The sequence below is a fragment of the Meles meles genome, chromosome 5, assembly GCF_922984935.1.
Source record: "Meles meles chromosome 5, mMelMel3.1 paternal haplotype, whole genome shotgun sequence".
Taxonomy (NCBI): Eukaryota; Metazoa; Chordata; class Mammalia; order Carnivora; family Mustelidae; genus Meles; species Meles meles.
In genome coordinates, this window is record NC_060070.1 from 117,184,129 (window position 1) to 117,207,186 (window position 23,058).

General features: G+C 40.3%; 1 protein-coding gene across 1 annotated transcript in view; it reads left to right on the forward strand.

Moving 5' to 3' along the window:
* The first annotated feature begins 414 nt into the window (after window positions 1-414).
* Window positions 415-23,058, forward strand: part of MTO1 (mitochondrial tRNA translation optimization 1) — a 29,515-nt gene continuing 6,871 nt past the window's right edge. The window contains exons 1-9 of the mRNA XM_046006637.1: window positions 415-722; window positions 10,097-10,296; window positions 10,378-10,495; window positions 15,881-16,170; window positions 18,379-18,491; window positions 18,584-18,774; window positions 19,007-19,137; window positions 20,484-20,688; window positions 20,768-20,939. Coding sequence (XP_045862593.1) covers window positions 506-722; window positions 10,097-10,296; window positions 10,378-10,495; window positions 15,881-16,170; window positions 18,379-18,491; window positions 18,584-18,774; window positions 19,007-19,137; window positions 20,484-20,688; window positions 20,768-20,939 — 1,637 coding nt within the window. The 5' untranslated portion in view covers window positions 415-505. The remainder of the gene's footprint in view (window positions 723-10,096; window positions 10,297-10,377; window positions 10,496-15,880; window positions 16,171-18,378; window positions 18,492-18,583; window positions 18,775-19,006; window positions 19,138-20,483; window positions 20,689-20,767; window positions 20,940-23,058) is intronic.

Genomic DNA, 23,058 nt, shown 5'->3' on the forward strand with positions numbered 1-23,058 from the left:
CAATCTTTCATTTTAACAATTTATTTTGTTTTAACTGCTTTCCAAATTTATTGTAACTGCTTTCCGATCTCCTCCTACTCATAGGCTAGTCTTTATAAACAAACAGTAATCCCCGTGATAGTTTACCAGAAAATTCAAAGAATCTTTTAAGCAAAGTGATCAAAATCATTGTCTATAGGTGACCAACTGGCGATTAGGGATGCCAATTGCCAAAAAGGACAGAAATGACCACCTAGGAGCCACCAATTCACAGCCACATGCAATCAAAATCCCCCACCAACCATGAAACAAGGTTTAAACCAGCGGTGCCACCTGCACAGTTACCGGGTCTCACTTCTCCAGTAAAATCGCGCCAAAGCCCCAGTCAGCGCTGACGCTAGACGTAGACTGCTACGCTGTGACATCAGCGCAAAGATGGCTGCGCCCTGAAGCCTTTCTCTCCTACCCTGAATTTTTGCGGCTAGCCTGCGTCAGATTCAGGGTCAGACTCTAACTCTCTCCAGCTATGTTTTCTCTGCGCGGTTGTGGTCTCTGTGTCGCGACTTCCTTCACCAAAAAGCACCTTCCGTTGGCCCGTTTCATCGGTGACAGCGCGGCGCACCTGGGTACGAACTTTGACGTGGTAGTCATTGGCGGAGGACATGCCGGGACCGAGGCAGCCGCCGCTGCTGCTCGGTGCGGCTCCCGGACTCTGCTACTCACCCATCGCGTGGACACGATCGGTAAGGAACTCGGGTACCGTGGAGCTTGGCGTAGGTCGCAAGCTGCCAGTAAGCCCCTTCACAGCTTCCCCGGTTGCTGATGCGGGGAGCCTCCCCTCTTCCCCAAGGCTAGTAAGAATCCTACTGTCTGTGGTTTTATCCTACTTTTGAGTTTCACAGATCAGGTAGACCTGACCCAGAACCCTGGTTTAGTCTGTTCCGTGGACCGTGTATTGTGCTGCTGCTGACAGAAGTAATTAGTTTGGGAAAGAGGGAAACGAAGAATACAAGCTAATAGCTTTTTACTTCATTTTTGTCGTTTACACTTTACTAGCTTGTTGCTTTGGAAATAGAGTGAATTAACATTTATTAGAAATTATTTGTTAAACGATTGTTATGGGTTCTGTTGTTGGTATTGTTTAGATTTTATTTTTATTTATTTGACAGAGAGAGACAGCGAGAGAGGGAACCCGGCAGGGGGAGTGGGAAGCAGGCTTCCCGCCCAGCAGGGAGCCGGATGTAGGGCTCGATCCCAGGATCATGACCCTAGCCAAGGCAGACGCCCAAGGACTGAGTTACCCAGGCGCCCACAATTGTTATGTTTTTATAGAGATTTTATGAAACCCTTTTGAAGAACGATGCTACTTTTTATTGTATTCTCTATCTCTGGTGTTTGTTTCCTAATTTTGTGATGAGGAACTGGCAGTGCTTTTTTTTTCACACTTAATAGGCAATGGGTGGACAGCTATAATTTAAAGCAACACCTCTTTTTAGCACCATAGTAGGTGCTAGCCAAAACATCATCTTGTAAATCAGGCAGGCCTGTGTTTTTTTCCCCTCCTGCATTTTGCTTAAGAGTGAACAGTAGAAATATTAACTGTTTTGCAAAAGTTGTGAATAAAACGGGTCCCTGGGTGGCTCAATGGGTTAGGCCTCTGCCTTCAGCTCAGGTCATGATCTTAGGCTCCTGGAATCCAGCCCCCACTCCCACCCCGCATCGGACTCTCTGCTCAGCGGAGAGCCTGCTTCCCCCTCTCTCTGCCTGCCTCTCTGCCTACTTAATAAATAAAGTCTTTAAAAAATTGTGAATAAATCACATATTTGATACTGAAGTACTTTAAAAAAATTACCATTCAGCTTATAACTGTGGAGAAATATACACTGTTAACAGTGATTCTTGGGGGGGAGGGGGCTGATGTGATTACCCAAAAGATTACAATTTGCTTATTAGACATTTCAGTGTTTATATTTAAAAAAATAAAGACTGGATACTACCTTTCAATAATAATTTAAAATTTTAATGAAAAAAGTGTTGTATTATTGAACTAAGATAGTCATTAAATATAAGTAATGTAGTTCTGTGAGGGATAAAGGGATTCTTACCAAAATCCACATTCATATTATTCAGTCAATAAAATACAATCCGTTTTCTTTTAAATAAATGCATTTCAGAAATAATAACTCTTATAGATGAGCTTAGTGGATGACAATTTTGTTCTTGTAAGATAATTCAATATATTGGAGAATCTTAAATATTTCTACGTGGCCTCAGAAGGATAGCTTTCACTTAGAACTGACCTAAGAATGCAAAAGGCAGTAGTATTGTCCTGTTGTGATTTAGTCATTATCATCTGCAAATAATAAAGTTAGAGGCAGAAAGTCTTTTATTTTCTACTAACCTGGAAAATAATGTGGTTTTTTTGCCGACTATTTTTACATTTCACAGTGAAAAAGAGAAGCCTTGTGCACCTGTTTATTCTGTGTCATATTACCTATGCATTTCATGGAAAATGTTCACCATTAAAGAGATTGTTAGACATCCTGTATTTTAATCCAGGCTTCACAGAGTTCTAGCTGTGTGACCTTGGACAAGGGACAATTTATTTAACCCTCAGTTTCTTTATGAAATAGAACAGTACCAACTTCAGTTTGCTGTAAAATTTAAATCAGAAAATATAAGCAAATCATCTGGAACAGTGCCTGACCCATTAAGTGGTTCAGAAGTTAAACTATTCTGTAAGCTTTTCTACATAGCCAACTTAAAATTCTTTAGCTTAGTGAAAAATGGACTGATTTATACTTTTGGGGGGCAGGGAAGCAGGCTCCCCGCTGAGCAGGGAGCCCAATGCGGGGCTCGATCCCAGGACCCTGGGATCATGAGCTGAGCTGAAGACAGAGGCTTTAACCCACTGAGCCACCCAGGCACCCTGATATATACATTTTTATTACCATTACCAAGTACTGGTACCACACTTGGGATGTTAGTAGTCTTTACCTAAGGATACAGATGACGAATAGACTTTCTTATCCCAGCTTCAAATGATTGGGAATGAAGGCTAGTTTCCTGGTGTTCTATGTGGAGAAAAATCTTGAGGCTAAGCAAAAGAAAAGCGGCATGTTCAACTTTTATGCCCGTAAGGAGAGGGGCTCAACATTATATTTGAGAATAAGTTTTTAGCAATTTAAAAAGACAAGGATTTCTTTGCACGTGACTTTTACAAATATAAGTTTTATAAACAGGTATAAAATGTATGGTAATTCAGTAAAGGGCCTAGAAGTTATTTAGTTTAGAGATACAGGAAGTGGTAGAATTTCAGAAATTTGTTCCCCCCCCCACCCCCGCCTATGTGAAGGAGACTCATCTATCTCTAGAGATGAAAGTTTGAGAAAAATGTTGGTTATTAGTGGGATTAGAGGTTTTTAAAAATTAACTGATTTATAATGAGAATTAAAAACCAAGTCATTTTGGGGTACCTGGATGGCTCAGTCTGTTGGGCTTCTGACTCTTGGTTTTGGCTCAGGTCATGGTCTTCTGGTCGTGGGATTGAGCCCCCCCACACACACATACTTGGGCTCCAAGATCAGTGTGGAGTCTCCGTGTCCCTCTGCCTCCTCCTCTTTCTCTCTCTCAAACAAATTAATAAAATCTTTAAAAAAAAACAAAAAACAACTAAAGGCATTTTGATGAGTAGCAATATTTAAGACAAGGGATCACAGCTTTAGATGCTCTAGGAGCTAGATACATAATTTAAATATGTAAAGCTGGAGCACCTGGGTGGCTCAGTGAAATAAGCGTCTGCCTTTGGCTCAGGTCATGATCCCAGGGTCGTGGGATCCAGTCCCTCATCAGGCTCACTGCTTGGTAGGAGCCTGCTTCTCTCTCTGCCTGCTGCTCCCCTGCTTGTGCTTGCTTGCACATGCACTTTCTCTCTCTCTCTCTCTCTCTCTCTCTCTGGCAAATAAATAAATAAAATCTTAAATATATGTGTAAAATAACATGGAATAATGGGAACAGTGGTGAGCTGGAAAGTATATCTTCATCCATTGTTTTGTTTGTTTTTAACAAAAGCTTCATGTGGGGCACCTGAGTGGCTCAGACTGTGAAGTGTCTGCCTTTGGATCACATCATGATCTCCAGGTCCTGGGATTGAGCCCCATGTCGGGTTCCCAACTCAGCAGGGGGTTTGCTTCTCCCTCTCCCTCTGCCTCTCCATGTGCTTGTGCTGTCTCTGTCTCTATGTATCTCTTTCAAATAAATAAATAAAAATCTTTTTTAAAAAAACAAAAGCTTTAGGGGCGCCTGGGTGGCTCAGTGGGTTGAGGCCTCTGCCTTTGGCTCAGGTCATGATGTCAGGGTCCTGGGATCGAGCCCCGCGTCGGGCTCTCTGCTCAGTGGGGAGCCTGCTTACCACCCCCCTCTGCCTTCCTCTCTGCCTACTTGTGATCTCTGTCTGTCAAATAAATAAATAAAATCTTAAAAAAAAAAGCTTTATGTATACCAAGCAGAACATCACCAGCCAATGACTGAGTTACGAGCTCTGATCTAAAATGTATCCTCTGTAATGATTGGAAGAGGATTTCTTTAAGAGCAATACACAGTAGTAGAAAAAAATCTTACTTGGTAATATCATTTCATATTTCTAGTTTCTATTTTGATTACTTATTCATTAACAATTCAGATATTTCAAGTGTAATTAAGTTATTGTGGGTTTTTTTTTTTCCCTAAACAAATAAGCCCTTGTCTGAAATATTTATAGTTGTTATAATGTCTGGGAGAGAAGGGAGTGTGTAGAGCTCTAACAGATGTAAGATTGGACCTGAGTTGATACCTGGGAGTTCATTATACTATTCTCTCTTATTCTTTAATAAAATAGCTTAACCTTGGGGTACCTGGATGGCTCAGTCAGTTAAGCACCTGACTCTTGGTTTCAGCTCAGGTCATGATCTCATGGGTTGTGGGATAGACCCGCACATGGGACTCTGCATTCAGAGGGGAGTCTACTTAAAGATTCTCTCCCTCTGCCCTGCTCATGCTCCCTCTCTCTTTCTCTCTCTTTCAAATAAATAAATCTTTAGAAAAGAAATAGCTTAACATTTGTATGTGAAATAATACCTTGAATTAGAAACTCAGGAATGCAAATTGGTTGCTTTCATATAAACTCAGTGATAGGATAAATATTCACTGTGTTTATCGATTTTATGCGTGTGTGGAGCACTTTTCTAAGGTACTTGTAGGACTACTTATGTCAGTAATAATATTTTACATGTTTGAGAAAGTCATAACATTTTTAAACGTGGCTGATAGAAAATTATTTATGATTAAAAATTTTTAAAGCCAATTCAAAGAAATTAGTGATTTTTGAAAAAGTGAAAATCAGAAGCAGAGAGTATTATACACTGAGAAATATTTTACACTGGGAAATGAAACAATTATTAGTAAATTTACTTATTGCTTTTTCTGTGCCAGATACTGTGCCACTTGCTTTGTGTACACTCTCATTTGCAAGTAACAAATCCTTATTATTTAATTAATCTAAACAAAAAGGAGAGTTTACTTTTTATAAATTTATTTACTTATTTGAGAGAGAAAGAGAGCAAGTGAATGGGAGGAGGGACAGAGGGAGAGAGCGAGACTCTCAACCAGACTCCCTACTGAGCGCAGAGCCTAATAACAGGGTTTAATCTCACGACCCTGAGATCATGATCTGAGCCGAAATCAAGCTTAACCAACCGAGCCACCCAAGAATTTATTTATTTATTTATTTATCATTTATATATTTATTTCATTTACTTTTTAAAAGATTTTATTTATTTATTTATTTATTTATTTGACAGACAGAGATCACAAGTATGCAGAGAGGCAGGCAGAGAGAGGAGAGGAAGCAGGCTCCCTGCTAAGCAGAGAGCCTGACGTGGGGCTCTATCCCAGGACCCTGGGATCATGACCTGAGCGAAAGGCAGAGGCTTTAACCCACTGAGTCACCCAGGTGCCCCAAAACTTATTTTTTTAAAAAGAAATTTGCAGGTAGATTACTTTTAAGGTTGGTTAGTTCAGCAACTCACAATGCCCAAGGATTCATTCCTTCCATATCTCCATTGTGCCATTCAGGCTAGCTATTCTCGTATTAGAAAATGGCTATAATAAAAGAAAAGAGAAAGGACCCAAATCAATAAAATCATGAATGAAAGAGGAGAGATCACAACTAACACCAAAGAAATACAGACAATTATAAGAACATACTATGAGCAACTCTACGCCAACAAATTTGACAATCTGGAAGAAATGGATGCATTCCTAGAGACACATAAACTACCACAACTGAACCAGGAAGAAATAGAAAACCTGAACAGGCCCATAACCAGTAAGGAGATTGAAACAGTCATCAAAAATCTCCAAACAAACAAAAGCCCAGGGCCAGACGGCTTCCCAGGGGAATTCTACCAAACATTTAAAGAAGAACTCATTCCTATTCTCCTGAAACTGTTCCAAAAAATAGAAATGGAAGGAAAACTTCCAAACTCATTTTATGAGGCCAGCATCACCTTGATCCCAAAACCAGACAAGGATCCCACCAAAAAAGAGAACTACAGACCAATATCCTTGATGAACACAGACGCAAAAATTCTCGCCAAAATAGTAGCCAATAGGATTCAACAGTACATTAAAAGGACTATTCACCACGATCAAGTGGGATTTATTCCAGGGCTGCAGGGTTGGTTCAACATCCGCAAATCAATCAATGTGATAGAACACATTAATAAAAGAAAGAACAAGAACCATATGATACTCTCAATAGATGCTGAAAAAGCATTTGACAAAGTACAGCATCCGTTCCTGATCAAAACTCTTCAAAGTGTAGGGATAGAGGGCACATACCTCAATATGATCAAAGCCATCTATGAAAAACCCACCGCAAATATCATTCTCAATGGAGAAAAACTGAAAGCTTTTCCGTTAAGGTCAGGAACACGGCAGGGATGTCCATTATCACCACTGCTATTCAACATAGTATTAGAAGTCCTAGCCTCAGCAATCAGACAACAAAAGGAAATTAAAGGCATCCAAATTGGTAAAGAAGAAGTCAAACTATCACTCTTCGCAGATGATATGATACTATATGTGGAAAACCCAAAAGACTCCACTCCAAAACTGCTAGAACTTGTACAGGAATTCAGTAAAGTGTCAGGATATAAAATCAATGCACAGAAATCAGTTGCATTTCTGTACACCAACAACAAGACTGAAGAAAGAGAAATTAAGGAGTCAATCCCATTTACAATTGTACCCAAAACTATAAGATACCTAGGAATAAACCTTACCAAAGAGACTAAGAATCTATACACAGAAAATTATAAAGTACTCATGAAAGAAATTGAGGAAGACACAAAGAAATGGAAAAATGTTCCATGCTCCTGGATTGGAAGAATAAATATTGTGAAAATGTCTATGCTACCTAAAGCAATCTACACATTTAATGCAATCCCTATCAAAATACCATCCATTTTTTTCAAAGAAATGGAACAAATAATCCTCAAATTTATATGGAACCAGAAAAGACCTCGAATAGCCAAAGGAATATTGAAGAACAAAGCCAAAGTTGGTGGCATCACAATTCCGGACTTCAAGCTCTATTACAAAGCTGTCATCATCAAGACAGCATGGTACTGGCACAAAAACAGACACATAGATCAGTGGAACAGAATAGAGAGCCCAGAAATCGACCCTCAACTCTATGGTCAACTCATCTTCGACAAAGCAGGAAAGAATGTCCAATGGAAAAAAGACAGCCTCTTCAATAAATGGTGCTGGGAAAATTGGACAGCCACATGCAGAAAAATGAAATTGGACCACTTCCTTACACCACACACGAAAATAGACTCCAAATGGATGAAGGACCTCAATGTGAGAAAGGAATCCATCCAAATCCTTGAGGAGAATGCAGGCAGCAACCTCTTCGACCTCAGCCATAGCAACATCTTCCTAGGAACAACGGCAAAGGCAAGGGAAGCAAGGGCAAAAATGAACTCTTGGGATTTCATCAAGATCAAAAGCTTTTGCACAGCAAAGGAAACAGTTAACAAAACCAAAAGACAACTGACAGAATGGGAGAAGATATTTGCAAACGACATATCAGATAAAGGGCTAGTATCCAAAATCTATAAGGAACTTAGCAAACTCAACACCCAAAGAACAAACAATCCAATCAAGAAATGGGCAGAGGACATGAACAGACATTTCTGCAAAGAAGACATCCAGATGGCCAACAGACACATGAAAAAGTGCTCCACGTCACTCGGCATCAGGGAAATACAAATCAAAACCACAATGAGATATCACCTCACACCAGTCAGAATGGCTAAAATTAACAAGTCAGGAAATGACAGATGCTGGCAAGGATGTGGAGAAAGGGGAACCCTCCTCCACTGTTGGTGGGAATGCAAGCTGGTGCAACCACTCTGGAAAACAGCATGGAGGTTCCTCAAAATGTTGAAAATAGAACTACCCTATGACCCAGCAATTGCACTACTGGGTATTTACCCTAAAGATACAAACATAGTGATCTGAAGGGGCACGTGTACCCGAATGTTTATAGCAGCAATGTCTACAATAGCCAGACTATGGAAAGAACCTAGATGTCCATCAACAGATGAATGGATCAAGAAGATGTGGTATATATACACAATGGAATACTATGCAGCCATCAAAAGAAATGAAATCTTGCCATTTGCGACGACGTGGATGGAACTAGAGCGTATCATGCTTAGTGAAATATGTCAATCGGAGAAAGACAACTATCATATGATCTCCCTGATATGAGGACATGGAGAAGCGACATGGGGGGGTAGGGGGATAGGAGAAGAATAAATGAAACAAGATGGGATTGGGAGGGAGACAAACCATAAATGACTCTTAATCTCACAAAACAAACAGGGGGTTGCTGGGGGGAGGTGGGATTGGGAGAGGGGGAGCGGGCTATGGACATTGGGGAGGGGAGGCGAACCATAAGAGACTATGGACTCTGAAAAACAACCTGAGGGTTTTGAAGGGTCAGGGGTGGGAGGTTGGGGCAACCTGAGGGTTTTGAAGGGTCAGGGGTGGGAGGTTGGGGGAACAGGTGGTGGGTAATGGGGAGGGCACGTTTTGCATGGAGCACTGGGTGTTGTGCAAAAAGAATGAATACTGTTACACTGAAAAAATAAATAAAATGGAAAAAAAAAAAAAAAAAAGAAAATGGCTATAATAGTTCCAGGTGTCACATCCAGACATGACAACTTTAAGCCTAAGAAGGGTGTTTTTTTTTTCCTCCTTGTATCTTTAAAGACGAAAAAAAAAACCCATTACTACAGACCCTCTCCCCAATAAGTCACCCCTCATGACTTATTTCCCATCCCTCAACCAGGCAGTGGCAAGTGGAAACAGGATTACCATGATTACTTAGATCGATGAAGATTTATTCCTACTGAGCTTAGGTAACACTCTCTGAACACAAACCTTATTGGGGAGTGTTTACCTAAATAAAATTGTGATTCTGTATCAGAGGAAGGGGGGGGAATAAGCTGCTGCAGTTATCATTCCTGTTTTTATAGTAGGGAAAGTGAGGTAGAGAAAATTAGATAACTTGCCAAAATGACAGACCTTGTAAGTGATAGATCTAAGAATTGAGCCAGATCCCTTTCACTCACTCCTAATCACAGCATGATTTGGCCTCCTTATGGAGACTGTAAAAACTTGCAGAGGGCTTGGTGATGACTATAGTGGACCTACAGATGTTGACATAATCCCTTTCCTATCCTTGCCCCGCCCATAAAAAGCTTTGAGGTAACCACATGAGTCAGACCTTCAAATAAGACTAGGGGAATTTGGGGTGCCTGGGTGGCTCAGTGGGTTAAGCCTCTGCCTTTGGCTCAGGTCATGGTCCCAGGGTCCTGAGATCAAGGCCCGCATCGGGCTCTCCCCTCAGCGGGGAGCCTGCTTCCTCCTCTCTCTCTGCCTGCCTCTCTGCTTACTTGTGATCTCTGTCAAATTAAAAAAAAAATCTTTTTTAAAAAATAAAATATAAACACTCACTACATGCAGGGTGCTCATATATTCATTTCATGTCTGTTCTCTTTAGGTCAGATGTCCTGTAATCCTTCCTTTGGTGGCATTGGCAAGGGGCATTTAATGAGGGAAGTTGATGCCTTGGATGGCCTGTGTTCTCGAATCTGTGACCAATCTGGTGTACATTACAAAGTATTAAACCGGCGTAAGGGACCAGCTGTTTGGGGTCTGAGAGCTCAAATTGATAGGAAACTCTATAAGCAGAACATGCAGGTAAGGATGGGACAGGAAAAAAGGGGGAGACTATAGTGATGATTTAACTGTTAGGTTTCAACCTGTGTTCTCTTTTGACAGAAAGAAATCCTAAATACACCACTGCTTACTGTTCAGGAGGGAGCTGTAGAAGACCTTATTCTTACAGAACCAGAGCCTGGACACACTGGGAAATGCCGTGTCAGTGGCGTGGTTTTAGGTGGGTGCTGGTTATAGATGATAATAACACTATCAGACTCTGTGAAAAATTAATTTGAGAGCAGAACATGGACATGTTTTGCTTATTCTAGGAAATTGTTGTGTTTTCTCCTCATGGAAAAGGAAGACTGCATAAAAAATTATTTTCTTTTTTTTGTTAACATATAGTGTATTATTTGTTTCAGCAGTACAGGTCTGTGATTCATCAGTCTTACACAGTTTACAGCATTCACCACAGCACATACCCTCCCCATTGTCTACCACCCTACCACCCTAACCCTCCCACCCTCTCCTCCAGCAACCCTCAGTTTGTTTCCTGAGATTGAGAGTCTCTTGTGGTTTGTCTCCCTCTCTGGTTTCATCTTGTTTCATTTTTTCCTCTCTTCCCCCATGACCCTCTGCCTTATTTCTCAAATTCTACATATCAGCAAGATCATATAATAATCATCTTTCTCTGATTGACTTATTCTGCTTAGCATAATACCCTCTAGTTCCATCCATGTTGTTGCAGATGGCAAGATTTCTTTTTTTTTTTTTTTTTGATGGCTGCCTAATATTCCATTGTGTGAATACACCACATCTTCTTTATCCATTTCTCTGATGGACATCTAGGCTCTTTTCATAGTTTGGCTATTGTGGACATTGCTGCTGTAAACACTGGGGTGCAAGTGCCCCTTCAGATCACTACATTTGTATCTTTAGGGTAAATACCCAGTAGTATGATTGTTGGGTCATAGGGTGGCTCTATTTTCAACTTTTTGAGGACCTTCCATACTGTTTTCCGGAGTGGCTGCACCAGCTTGCATTCCCACCAACAGTGGAGGAGGGTTCCCCTTTCTCTGCATCCTCGCCAGCATCTGTCATTTCCTGACTTATTAATTTTAGCCATTCTGACTGGTACGATGTGGTAACTCATTGTGGTTTTGGTTTGTATTTCCATGATGCTGAGTGATGTTGAACACCTTTTCATGTGTCTGTTGGCCATTTGGATGTCTTCTTTGCAGAAATGTCTGTTCATGTCTAAAAATTATTTTCCTCCTTTCATCTTAATATTCATGAAGCTCAGTCAAAGTCTGGGCTCATTTATACCATCTTAGTGTAGTACTTTATAACCTACATCTTTAGGTTACTTTATAACCTACATAACCTACATAAAATGTGCTTTTCCAGGGCGCCTGGGTGACTCAGTCATTAAGCGTTTGCCCTCAGCTCAGGTCACGATCCCAGGGTCCTGGGATCAAGCCCCGCATCAGGCTCCCTGCTCATTGGGGAGCCTGCTTCTTCCTCTCCCTTTGCCCCTATTGTGTTCCCTCTCTCCCTGCATCTCTCTCTTGTCAAATAAATAAATAGAATCTTAAAAAAAAAAACAAACGTTGTTCAGGGCAGATCCACATAGTGTGTTATGTTTTTCCTTTCATATACCTCTTTGCTTTGCCTGGGGTTAATATTTGCTTTATTTTTTATTTGCTTATTTTACTTATGGACTTGTTCAGCTTTTTTCATTAGGAAAAAACCTGTCATTTTGTCAGTCAACTAATCTGCCAATTCTGTTTTTTTCTTTGATACTTCCCACCTAGAGACATCAACTTCTTCAGTCCCCCACCCCATCCTATACTCAGGACAATTGCTCTCCAAGCCTTCTGCACAGATGCTATTTTGAGCCTTCCTTTTACTACCTTGTGTTACATCATCCCATGTTTGTTGAAACTTTAGTCTGTTTCTTTTTTATTTCCTCCTTTTGCTGGAGCACATCTTCCAGTAGCTTCCTCAGAACAGAGGCAAAGAAGGTAGGTTTTTTTGTGTTAAAGCATATCTGAAAATGTCTCCCTTTAGACTTGACTCTTAATTTGTCATAGAATAGAGTTTTAGTTAAATTTTTTTCTGAAAAAAAAAAAAAAAAAAAAATTTTTTTCTGAGAATTTTAACAGTCTTGTTCCATTATCTTTTAGCTTCCAGTTTTGCTATTAAAAAGGTCAGTGTGGGGGGCGCCTGGGTGGCTCAGTGGGTTAAGCCTCTGCCTTCGGCTCTGCTCAGCGGGGAGCCTGCTTCCTCCTCTTTCTCTGCCTGCCTCTCTGCCTACTTGTGATCTCTGTCTGTCAAATAAATAAAATATTTTTTTAAAAAATTTAAAAAAATAAATAAAATTTAAAAATAAATAAATAAAATAAAATTCCAGAACACCAAAGATAAATTCAAGATCCCAGCTTTTAGAAAGCAAAAAACCTTTCATATACAAAAAATGTAAATATGCATTGAACTTTTTTTCATTGTCAGTTTTTGTTTGTTTTTTACTAGGTTCCACACCCAGCATGGAGCCCAGTGTGGGGCTTGAACTCACAACCCTGAGATCAAGGCCTGAGCTGAGATCAAGAGCCAGACACTTAACCAACTGAGTAACCCAGAATACCCCAAGCTTTTTTTCTTTTTTAAAGATTTTATTATTTTTTTTCTTCTAGTCCATACTGATTAAAAAAAAAATTTAATGTAAATTTTGGTTAGTTAACATACAGGTGCAATATTGGTTTCAGGAGCAGAATTAAGTGATTCATCACTTGCATACAATACCCAGTGCTCATCAGGAGTATCCTCTTTTTTTTTTTTTTTTTAAGATTTTTATTTATTTGGCAGACAGAGATCAGAAGTAGGCAGAGAGGCAGGCAGAGTGAGAGGAGGAAGCAGGCTCCCTGCTGAGCAGAGAGCCCGATGCGGGGCTCAATCCCAACACCCCGGGATCATGACCTGAGCCAAAGGCAGAGGCTTTAACCCACTGAGCCACCCAGGTGCCCCACAAGTGTCCTCTTTAATACCCACCTCCCTCTATCTAACCCTCAGTCTGTACTCTATGGTTAAGAGTTTCTTGTGGTTTGTTTCCTTCTCTCCTGCCCCCCACCACATACATTCATCTGTTTTGTTTAAAGATTTTCTTATTTATTTTTTACATTTTTTTATTTAAAGATTTTATTTATTTTAGATTTTATTTATTTATTTGACAGAGAGATTGAAAGACCACAAGCAGAGGGAGCAGCAGAGGGATAGGGAGAAGCAGCTTCCCAACCAAGCCGGGAACTTGATGCACGGCTCAATCCCAGGACCCCAGAATCGTGACCCAAGCTGAAGGCAGATTTAAGCTTAACCATCTGAGCCACCCAGGCACCCTCTAAAAATCTTATTTTTAAGCAATATCTATACCCAATATGGGGCTCAAACTCAAAACCCCAAGATCAAGACTTGCATGCTCCAACTGAGCCAACCAGATGTCCCAATATGCACTGAGCTTTTTTTTTTTTTTAAGATATATTTTTTATTTATTTGACAGAGATCACAAGTAGGCAGAGAGGCAGGCAGAGAGAGGAAGGGAAGCAGGCTCCCTGCGGAGCAGCGAGCCCGATGCAGGGCTTGATCCCAGGACCCTGGAATCACGACCTGAGCTGAAGGCAGAGGCTTTAACCCACTGAGCCACCCAGGTGCCCCTTATTTATTTATTTGACGGACAGATTACAAGTATGCAGAGAGGCAGGCGGTGAGAGAAGAGGAAGCAGGCTCCCTGCTGAGCAGAGAGCCCGATGCGGGGCTCAATCCCAGGACCCTGAGATCATGACCTGAGCCAAAGGTAGGGGCTTAACCCACTGAGCACCCAGGCGTCCCGGTGTTCTGGAATTTTAAAGTAGTGTCCCTAGTCTGCTCTTTGTTCATTCATTGTGGTGAGATACTACGTGTTCCCTTTTAATCTGGAAATCTGTCCTGGATCTGTATATTTTCTTCTGTTATGTTCATGCTTTCTTTCTGTAACTCCTATCACTTTCAGGGTTGGTCTTCTGGGCTTCTTCTATTTTTACTTTTTGTCGTTTTTCCCCCCCCAAAGATTTTATTTATTTATTTATTTATTTATTTATTTAATCAGAGAGAGAGCACCAGCAGGCAGAGTGCTAGGCAGAAGCAGAGAGAGAAGCAGGTTCCCTGCTGAGCAAAGAGCCCAATACAGGACTCTTTCTTGAGGGTCATCTTGGTAATCAAGCCTGGGCCTAGAGAGGCCTGCAGACCTGGATTCAAGGCTTGGCTCTGATGTTGAGGTGTTCTTGGTTGCTGCAGAAAACTGACTCAGGGGAGCCTGGGTGGCTCAGTTGGTTAAGCGACTGCCTTTGGCTCAGGTCATGGGTCCTGGGTTCGAGCCCGCATGGGGCTCTCTGCTCAGCAGGGAGCCGACTTCTCCCTCATCCGCTCCCCCTTCTTGTGCTCTCTGTCTCTCCCTGTCAAATAAAATCTTCTAAAAAACATTTAATGCTATTTTTGGACCTTGTTTATATTTTATAGGCACAGCAATACAATGTTTATTGTGGCAAAATGTACATAACATAAAATTTGCCATTTTTAAGTGTACAATTCAGTAAACAAGTACATTCACAATGTTGTGCAACTGTTAGTACCACCCATTTCCAGAACTAGTTGATCATCCTAAACTGAAATTTTGTACCCACTAAACAGTAACTCCCCATTACCCAAGAATAAGCCTAACATTTTCCTGTAAGATAGGAACACAAAACCTTTATATATAGATTTAACTATTTCTCTCATTTTCAGCCTCCACCTTTGTTCCTACATTCCTCAGTTCTCATTCTCAGTTCTCCAGTTTGCAAGCTTTGCAGAGCAAATTATTTAATTCTCATTGGGACGTTCTCCTCAGATTCTTTTTTTTTTTTTTTTAAGATTTTATTTATTTATTTGACAGAGAGAGATCACAAGCAGGCAGAGAGGCAGGCAGAGAGAGAGAGAGGAGGAAGCAGGCTCCGTGCCGAGCAGAGAGCCCGATGTGGGACTCGATCCCAGGACCCTGAGATCATGACCTGAGCTGAAGGCAGAGGCTTAACCCACTGAGCCACCCAGGCACCCTCTCCTCAGATTCTTGAGTTATATCCTTCTCGCCTCTGCTGGATCAGTTACTGCTCTTCCATCTGCTCTGTCTTATGAAAATATTTTGAAAGTTCTCATCTTTTGACAAGTTCTTTCCCATTACTTGTCCTTTTGGGTTTATACCTTTTTTCTGCCCCTTTATTTCATTTTCTTGGCATTTTAGGAGGGAGAAAAAATCATGTGAGGTAGTCTGTCATATTTAACCAGGAGTCTAAAATTAATTTTAAAAATTAACTGAGACTAACTTCAGTACTGATATGATTTTAGGAGGATGTGAACTAGTTTTTATATATTATGTTCTCTCTCCCAGCTGTCTTGGATTCTTGGTATTAATAACATATACCCTTCTTCTTACTCATTTAAAATTCTTTTTCAGGTTTCTAAAGACACATTTTCTCTGTAGTTCTCATGTAAAATCGTCACATTTCAATTAGATCCATGGTAACAGGTGACAGTTTTTACTCTTTTTATCCTTTAGCGGATGGAAGCACAGTACAGGCAGAGAGTGTGGTTCTGACTACCGGCACGTTCCTGAGAGGCATGATTGTAATTGGATTGGAGACGCATCCGGCAGGGCGTTTAGGGGATCAGCCTTCCATAGGGCTGGCTCAGACTCTGGAGAAGTTGGGGTTTGTGGTGGGAAGATTGAAGACTGGGACTCCACCCCGAATTGCCAAACAGTCCATTAATTTCAGCATTCTAAACAAGCAGACACCAGATAATCCATCCATACCATTCAGTTTTATCAATGAGACAGTGTGGATTAAGGTAAGATAATTTATGAAAACTTGACTTTACAGTTGACTGTGGGTATTCACAGCAGAATGTAGCCTAACCGTCCCTCCATCCCTCTTTTCCTCCCTTCTTTCCTTCCTTCTCTCTTCTTCCCTTCCTCCCTTCATTCCTTCACAAGTCACCTTACGTTCCTGTTGCTTAGGGTGCAAAAACAGGATCTTTAAAAGGATTGGCTAATTTGGCTAATTGGGTATTTACCTGTAAGTTCTTAAATTTCATTACTTCAGTAATTTTGCCAATTTAAACTTTTTTGAAATAGTTTCAGACCTACATAAACATTGCAAGATCATTAAAACAAATTCTTGTAAACCAATGAAATTCACCGACTGTTAATATTTTACCATATTTATCTCTATATATAGAGATATACAAATATATTTAATCTATAAAAAAGTAATATAGACATTTATCTTTATTCTTTTCTTTTTCCAGAACATTTGACTGTAAGTTGTAGAGATCATGACCCTTTACTTCTACATACTGGAATATGGATTTTAACTAAACACAGAGACATGCTCTTACATTACCTCATTGCAGTAATGAAATTTTGGGAGTTTAAGGCTGATACAGTGCTGTTATCTAATATAAATATAGTTCATAGTCAGATTTTGCTGATTGTCCCAATATTCTTTTTTTTTTTTTTTAAGATTTTATTTATTTGACAGAGAGAGATCACGAGTAGGCAGAGAGGCAGGTAGAGGGGGGGGGAAGCAGGCTCCCCGCTGAGCAGAGAGCCCGATGTGGGGCTTGATCCCAGGACCCTGAGATCATGACCCGAGCTGAAGGCAGAGTCTTTTTTTTTTTTTTTTAAAGATTTTATTTATTTATTTGACAGAGAGAATCACAAGAGAGGCAGGCAGAGAGAGAGGAAGGGAAGCAGGCTCTCCACTGAGCGGAGAGCCCGATGTGGGACTCGATCCCAGGACCCTGAGATCATGACCTGAGCCGAAGGCAGCGGCTTAACCCACTGAGCCACCCAGGCGCCCTGAAGGCAGAGTCTTAATCCAATGAGCCACCCAGGCGCCCCCCAATATTGTTCTTTACTAGCAACCTTTTTTTTTTTTCCAATCCAGGAAAGGGTATAGCGTTTAACTGTCATTTCTCTTTGATCTGGAACCATTCCTCAGTCTTTCATGTCACTGGTATTTTTGAAGAGTACAGGCTACTTTTTTGCCTACCTTTGGAGTTACTAAAAAAAAAGGTATATTGTGTGTTTAGAAGAGAGGACTAATAATTGACGGTCCTAGTTTCTGGTGAGTGTTATCTTGATAAGTGGCTCCAAATAGTCTGCTATCGCGAGCAAGTCACTTTTATATTCTTGCATTGGTAAAATGTAAATTGTGATGCTACTTCCTTAGTGTGTGTATTTTTAAACTGTTTATTATAAAATTTCAAGTTTATGGAAAGTAGAAAAAAATAGCATCACCCAGCTTCAACAAGTAACATTTTCTGGCATTCCTGTTTCATCTTTTCTTAACACTTTCTTCTTGTGAAGTTTTTGGTTTTTGTTTTTCAAGATTTTATTTGTCAGAGAGAAAGAGAGCATGCACAAGCAGGGGGAGTGGCAGGCAGAGGGAGAAGCAGGCTTCCCACTGAGCAGGGAGCCTAGTGTGGGACTCGATCCCAGGCTCCTAGGATTATGACCTGAGCTGAAGGCAGCTAATAAAACTTCTTGTGAAGTTTTAAAGCTACAGTCCCAAATACCACATCATTTCACTTATAAATACTTTGGTATAGGTCTTTAACAGATGAGAACTTTGTATAAAACCAGCTACAATACCATTATCACGCCCAGAAAATAAGGACAAAATAAGGACCACACATTGTGTTGGATGATATGCCTTATAACAACAGTTCCTTTTTTTTTTTTTTTTTTGACATTTATATGTGGAAGAAATGGAGTCTTCTATTCTCTAGAATTTCCCACATTCTAGATTTCTCCCTTCTGGTGCCTTAAATATTTTCTTCCATTTTCTGTATTTTCTGTAAACTGGTAGATCTAGAAGCTTTTTTAAATTTAGGTTCATCTTTTGGGTTGTTTTTGGCAAGAATACTTAATTAGTAGTACCCAGCATTATGCATATGTTTAAAAGTAAGTGCATATCATGTGTGTAATTTATTTGAGTAAAAGGCAAACTAGTCAAGTAGCCAACATTGTTATAAATAGTTCCTGTATTTTAGCCAGAAGATCAACTGCCATGTTATTTGACTCACACCAACCCTAGAGTGGATGAGATTGTCCTTGAGAACCTTCACCTTAATAGTCACATTAAGGAGACTACAAGAGGACCCCGGTAAGAACAAAACATTACTTTAAGGAATGCTGTCAACCCTTTTTTTTTTTGTTTGCTTCATTAAATTTTTAAATTTCATTGTCCTGCTCTAGATACTGTCCATCCATTGAATCAAAGGTTTTGCGTTTTCCAAACCGTCTACATCAGATTTGGCTGGAACCTGAAGGAATGGATTCTGACCTTATCTACCCCCAAGGGTTATCTGTGACACTACCGGCTGAATTACAAGAGAAAATGATCACATGCATCAAAGGATTGGAGAAAGCTAAAATGATTCAGCCAGGTAAAGAGAACCACAGCTGCCCTTCCATATGAGCTCAGCGTTGCTTTAGCAGACGGTGAGGAGGTCTTCGCTACACTCATAGATGCCTAGAGCCTCAGAAGAGAAAGCCCAACATCTGTGTATTTAAAATATTCTGTTTTTCGAGAACATTTAATGACAATCTTTGCATCTCTACTTTGAGATAAATCCAGCTTGAGTTTTACTTATTTTGTATCATTTATTCTTTGGTCAGGCTATGGTGTTCAGTATGATTATTTAGACCCCCGTCAGATCACTCCTTCTCTTGAGACTCATTTGGTGCAACGGCTGTTCTTCGCTGGCCAGATAAATGGCACTACTGGTTATGAGGAAGCTGCAGCTCAAGTAAGCAGTTGTTCAAATGTTACTATAAACAGAAAAGGACTACTTAACTGGTGTTCCTCCTTTTAATTTCTGTTATGATAACTGTATAGATCTTAGATACGACTCGTAAATAGTAATGGAACTTACTTCTGTTTCAGGGTGTACAGGGATGGCTACTATATACAGTAGAATTTTAAAAACACTTAATGGGTTATGTTTTTTTAACTTTTTTTATTTGCATGTAGTTGACACACAATGTTATATTAGTTTCAAGTGTACAACTGAGTGATTTGACAAGTTTATGCATTATGCTGTGTTCCCCACAAATGTAGCTGTTACATCCCTCTTACAGTATTTTTGACTATATTCCTTATGCTGTGCTAAACACTTGTGGTTTTAATTTTCTTTTATGAGTTCCAAGGTCTGATATCATAGTTGATTAGATTTACTGTATTTTGAAATTTTTTAAGGTTTTGTTTATTTATTTGCCAGAGAGAAAGAGAGCACACAAGCAGGGGTGAGAGGCAGGCAGAAGGAGAAGCAGACTCCTTGCCAAGCAAGGAGCCTGGTATGGGACTTGATCCCAGGACTCTGGGATCATAACTTGAGCCAAAGGCAGACGCTCAACCAAATGAGACTCCCAGGCATCCTTATTTTGAAATTTTTTTTTTTAAAGATTTAATTTATTTACTTATTTGAGAGAGTGAGAATGAGAGAGAACATGAGAGGGGGAAGGTCAGAGGGAGAAGCAGACTCCCTGGTGAGCAGGGAGCCCATGCAGGCCTTGATCCTGGGACTTCAGGATCCTGACCTGAGGGAAAGGCAGTTGCTTAACGAACTGAGCCACCTAGGCACCCTGAAATTTTTTTTTTAAGATTTTATTTTTAAGCTATCTCTACACCCAGTGTGGGGGCTCACACTTAATAACCCCAAGATCAAGAGTTGCATGCTCTACTGACTGAGCCAGCCAGGCTCCCCTGAAATTTTTTGAAAAAGAAAATTAGTTCTTTCAACATAATTTTATTGCAAATTATCATGTTCCTTTTAAGTGAGAAGTTACGTTTTTACTTGTAAGTGGGAAAAGGCTAGAAGAGTTCTGTGGGTGGATTCTAAAAAATATATTAGCCCACCTAAAGCTTATCAGGAATGTTAAGTATTTTTGAAAACAGTGAAACATAGCATTCTAAAGTGGCACATTACCTGTATTCTGTTTTTGAATACCTATGACATTTTCTCTGTCTATTCTCTCTTCTGGACAGTGCCTGCTTTCTTACTACCCGATGCTGTTTTTTCCAGGTAGTGTTCTGGCTAGGGTAGCTCTTTGTTCAGTTCATAATGGCCTTTTAAACATTTCAGTCCTCTCGTAGGGTGTGATAGCTGGAATCAATGCAAGTCTTCGGGTCAAATGCAAGCCTCCTTTTGTCATCAGCCGAACAGAAGGCTACATAGGGGTCTTGATTGATGACCTCACCACGCTGGGTACCAATGAACCCTACCGCATGTTTACAAGCCGGGCAGAATTCCGTCTGTCACTGCGCCCTGATAATGCCGACAGCAGGCTCACGTTCCGAGGTAACTCTTCACTGGGTCCTACAACCAGGTTTACTTTTCCTTAAAACCTCTTATTATATTCTTTCCCCTCCTCTTCTAGGGTATAAGGAAGTCGGCTGTGTGTCCCAACAACGATATGAAAGAGCTTCTAGGATGAAGTCTTCTTTGGAAGAAGGCATTTCTGTGCTAAAATCCATTGAGTTTTCAAGTTCTAAATGGAAAAAATTAATTCCAGAGGCTTCTATAAGTATTGGTAAAAGTCTGCCTCTCAGGTATGCACTTTTAATGTATACTTTTCTCACTTTTTACAGAAAAGGATTGTTTCAGAGATATTACTTGTGGGTTCCCTTTTTATTTTTTATTTTTTGGATTCCCCCCCCCTTTTTTTTTAAAGATTTATTTACTTATTTCTTTGACAGAGAGAGAGAAAGATCACAAGTAGGCTTAGAGGCAGGCAGAGAGAGAGGGAAGCAGGCTCCCCGCTGAGCAGAGAGCCCGATGTGGGGCTCAATCCCAGGGCCCCGAGATCATGACCTGAGCCGAAGGCAGAGGCTTAACGCACTGAGCCACCCAGGCGCCCTGAATTCCCCATTTTAAATGAATTTAGCTTACTCTTGGCTTCTTTTCAAAATCCTTTAGATGTAAGTCATCTCTTCATTCAATATTAAAAATATATGATTCTAAATTATTTTTATTTTTTTATATAATATTTCTGAGGCTCCCATTGAGTTCTTCTGGCTTTCCTACAATTTAGAGGGTACAAACCAAGAAACACTGTTAATCAGCCTTCTTTTGTAAGTATGGAGTCATTGCAAACCTCTTTTTTTTAACTTATTTATTTTAGAAAGAGAGAGAGTACGCACATGTGAGGGTGGGGAGAGGCAAGGGGAGAGAATCTCAAGCAGACTCTGCACTGAGCATGGAGCCTAACTCAGGGCTCAATTTCTCGACTCTGAGATCATAACCTGAGCCTAAACGAAGAGTGAGACACCCTACTGACTGAGCCACAAAAGCCTTTTTTAAACAGAGTATTTTTAATTCTGCAGACTTACTGGCAGATTTCCTTTCTACATGTTAGGAGTTTTTTGTCCTTGCTTTTATGATTCTGGTTATATGGACTCTGAATCTAACGGACATTAATTTAGAGCTTTTGTTTCATAGATACATTCCTAAGGACATTGTATAGTTCAAAATCTGCATATTTTACCACTCATTCTTCCCATTTAAAAAACGGTAACCTAATTTGGGTGGGGAAGTACCCAGAAAACATAAATCTAAAAACACTGTAGGGGCACCTGGGTGGCTCAGTGGGTTAAAGCCTCTGCCTTCGGCTCAGGTCATGATCCCAGGGCCCTGGGATTGAGCCCCGCATCAGGCTCTCTGCTCTGTGGAGAGCCTGCTTCCCCCTCTCTCTCTGCCTGTCTCACTGCTTACTTGTGATCTCTGTCTGTCAAATAAATAAATAAAATCTTTAAAAAATAATAATAAAAACACTGTAGCTTAGAAGCTAATATGGTGGCATTAATCTTGTAGCTATGTCTCCAATATATTTTTCTTTTCTACTTTCCCTTTTTTTAAATTTATTTCATTTTTTTATTATTATTATTTTTTTTTAAGATTTTATTTATTTCTTTGACAGACAGAGATCACAAGTAGGCAGAGAGGCAGGCAGAGAGAGAGAGGAGGAAGCAGGCTCCCCACGAGCAGAGAGCCCGGTGTGGGGCTCAATCCCAGGACCCTGGGATGATGACCTGAGCTGAAGGCAGAGGCTTTAACCCACTGAGCCACCCAGGCGCCCCCTCACCTTTTTTTTTAAACACCATTTTCCTTGTGAGGGATTTTATGGACTTAAAGGTGTACCCGTTTTAATGCTCCTTTTTATTATCTCTAATCTTGCTCTCGCCTTGACTAACAGCCTGGCATAATGAGTTCTTGTTTGACTTTATGTCATCAAGGTGTCTTATCATTTGTGACTTCTATTCCCAAGTTTTTATTTTCACAGGAATTTCTCAAAGCACTGACACTACTGTTAGAGGATTTTAAGCACTTTTTAATTACAGTAACAGTAAATGTTTAAGAACCTGCATTGTAGTCATCCAAACCAGGAAATCTTATTCATAGAAGTGACAGCCAGATTGACAAGTGAGGACAGTGGATATATTTACTAGCTAAGTAGCACTGGAAGATGACAGTAGTATATAATTTGTATCCACTCAATATTTCTGGTGTTTTTTTAAATTTAGGAAGGCTCACATTATTTTGGACTCTGTGCAAAGAACTTATAGCATCATGTTTGTTTTGACAAATATTATACTATTTCAAATTTATATAAGTAGAATTTGCATTAAATGTGACTAATGTGTAACATTGCCAGCAGGGCACATGATTGTT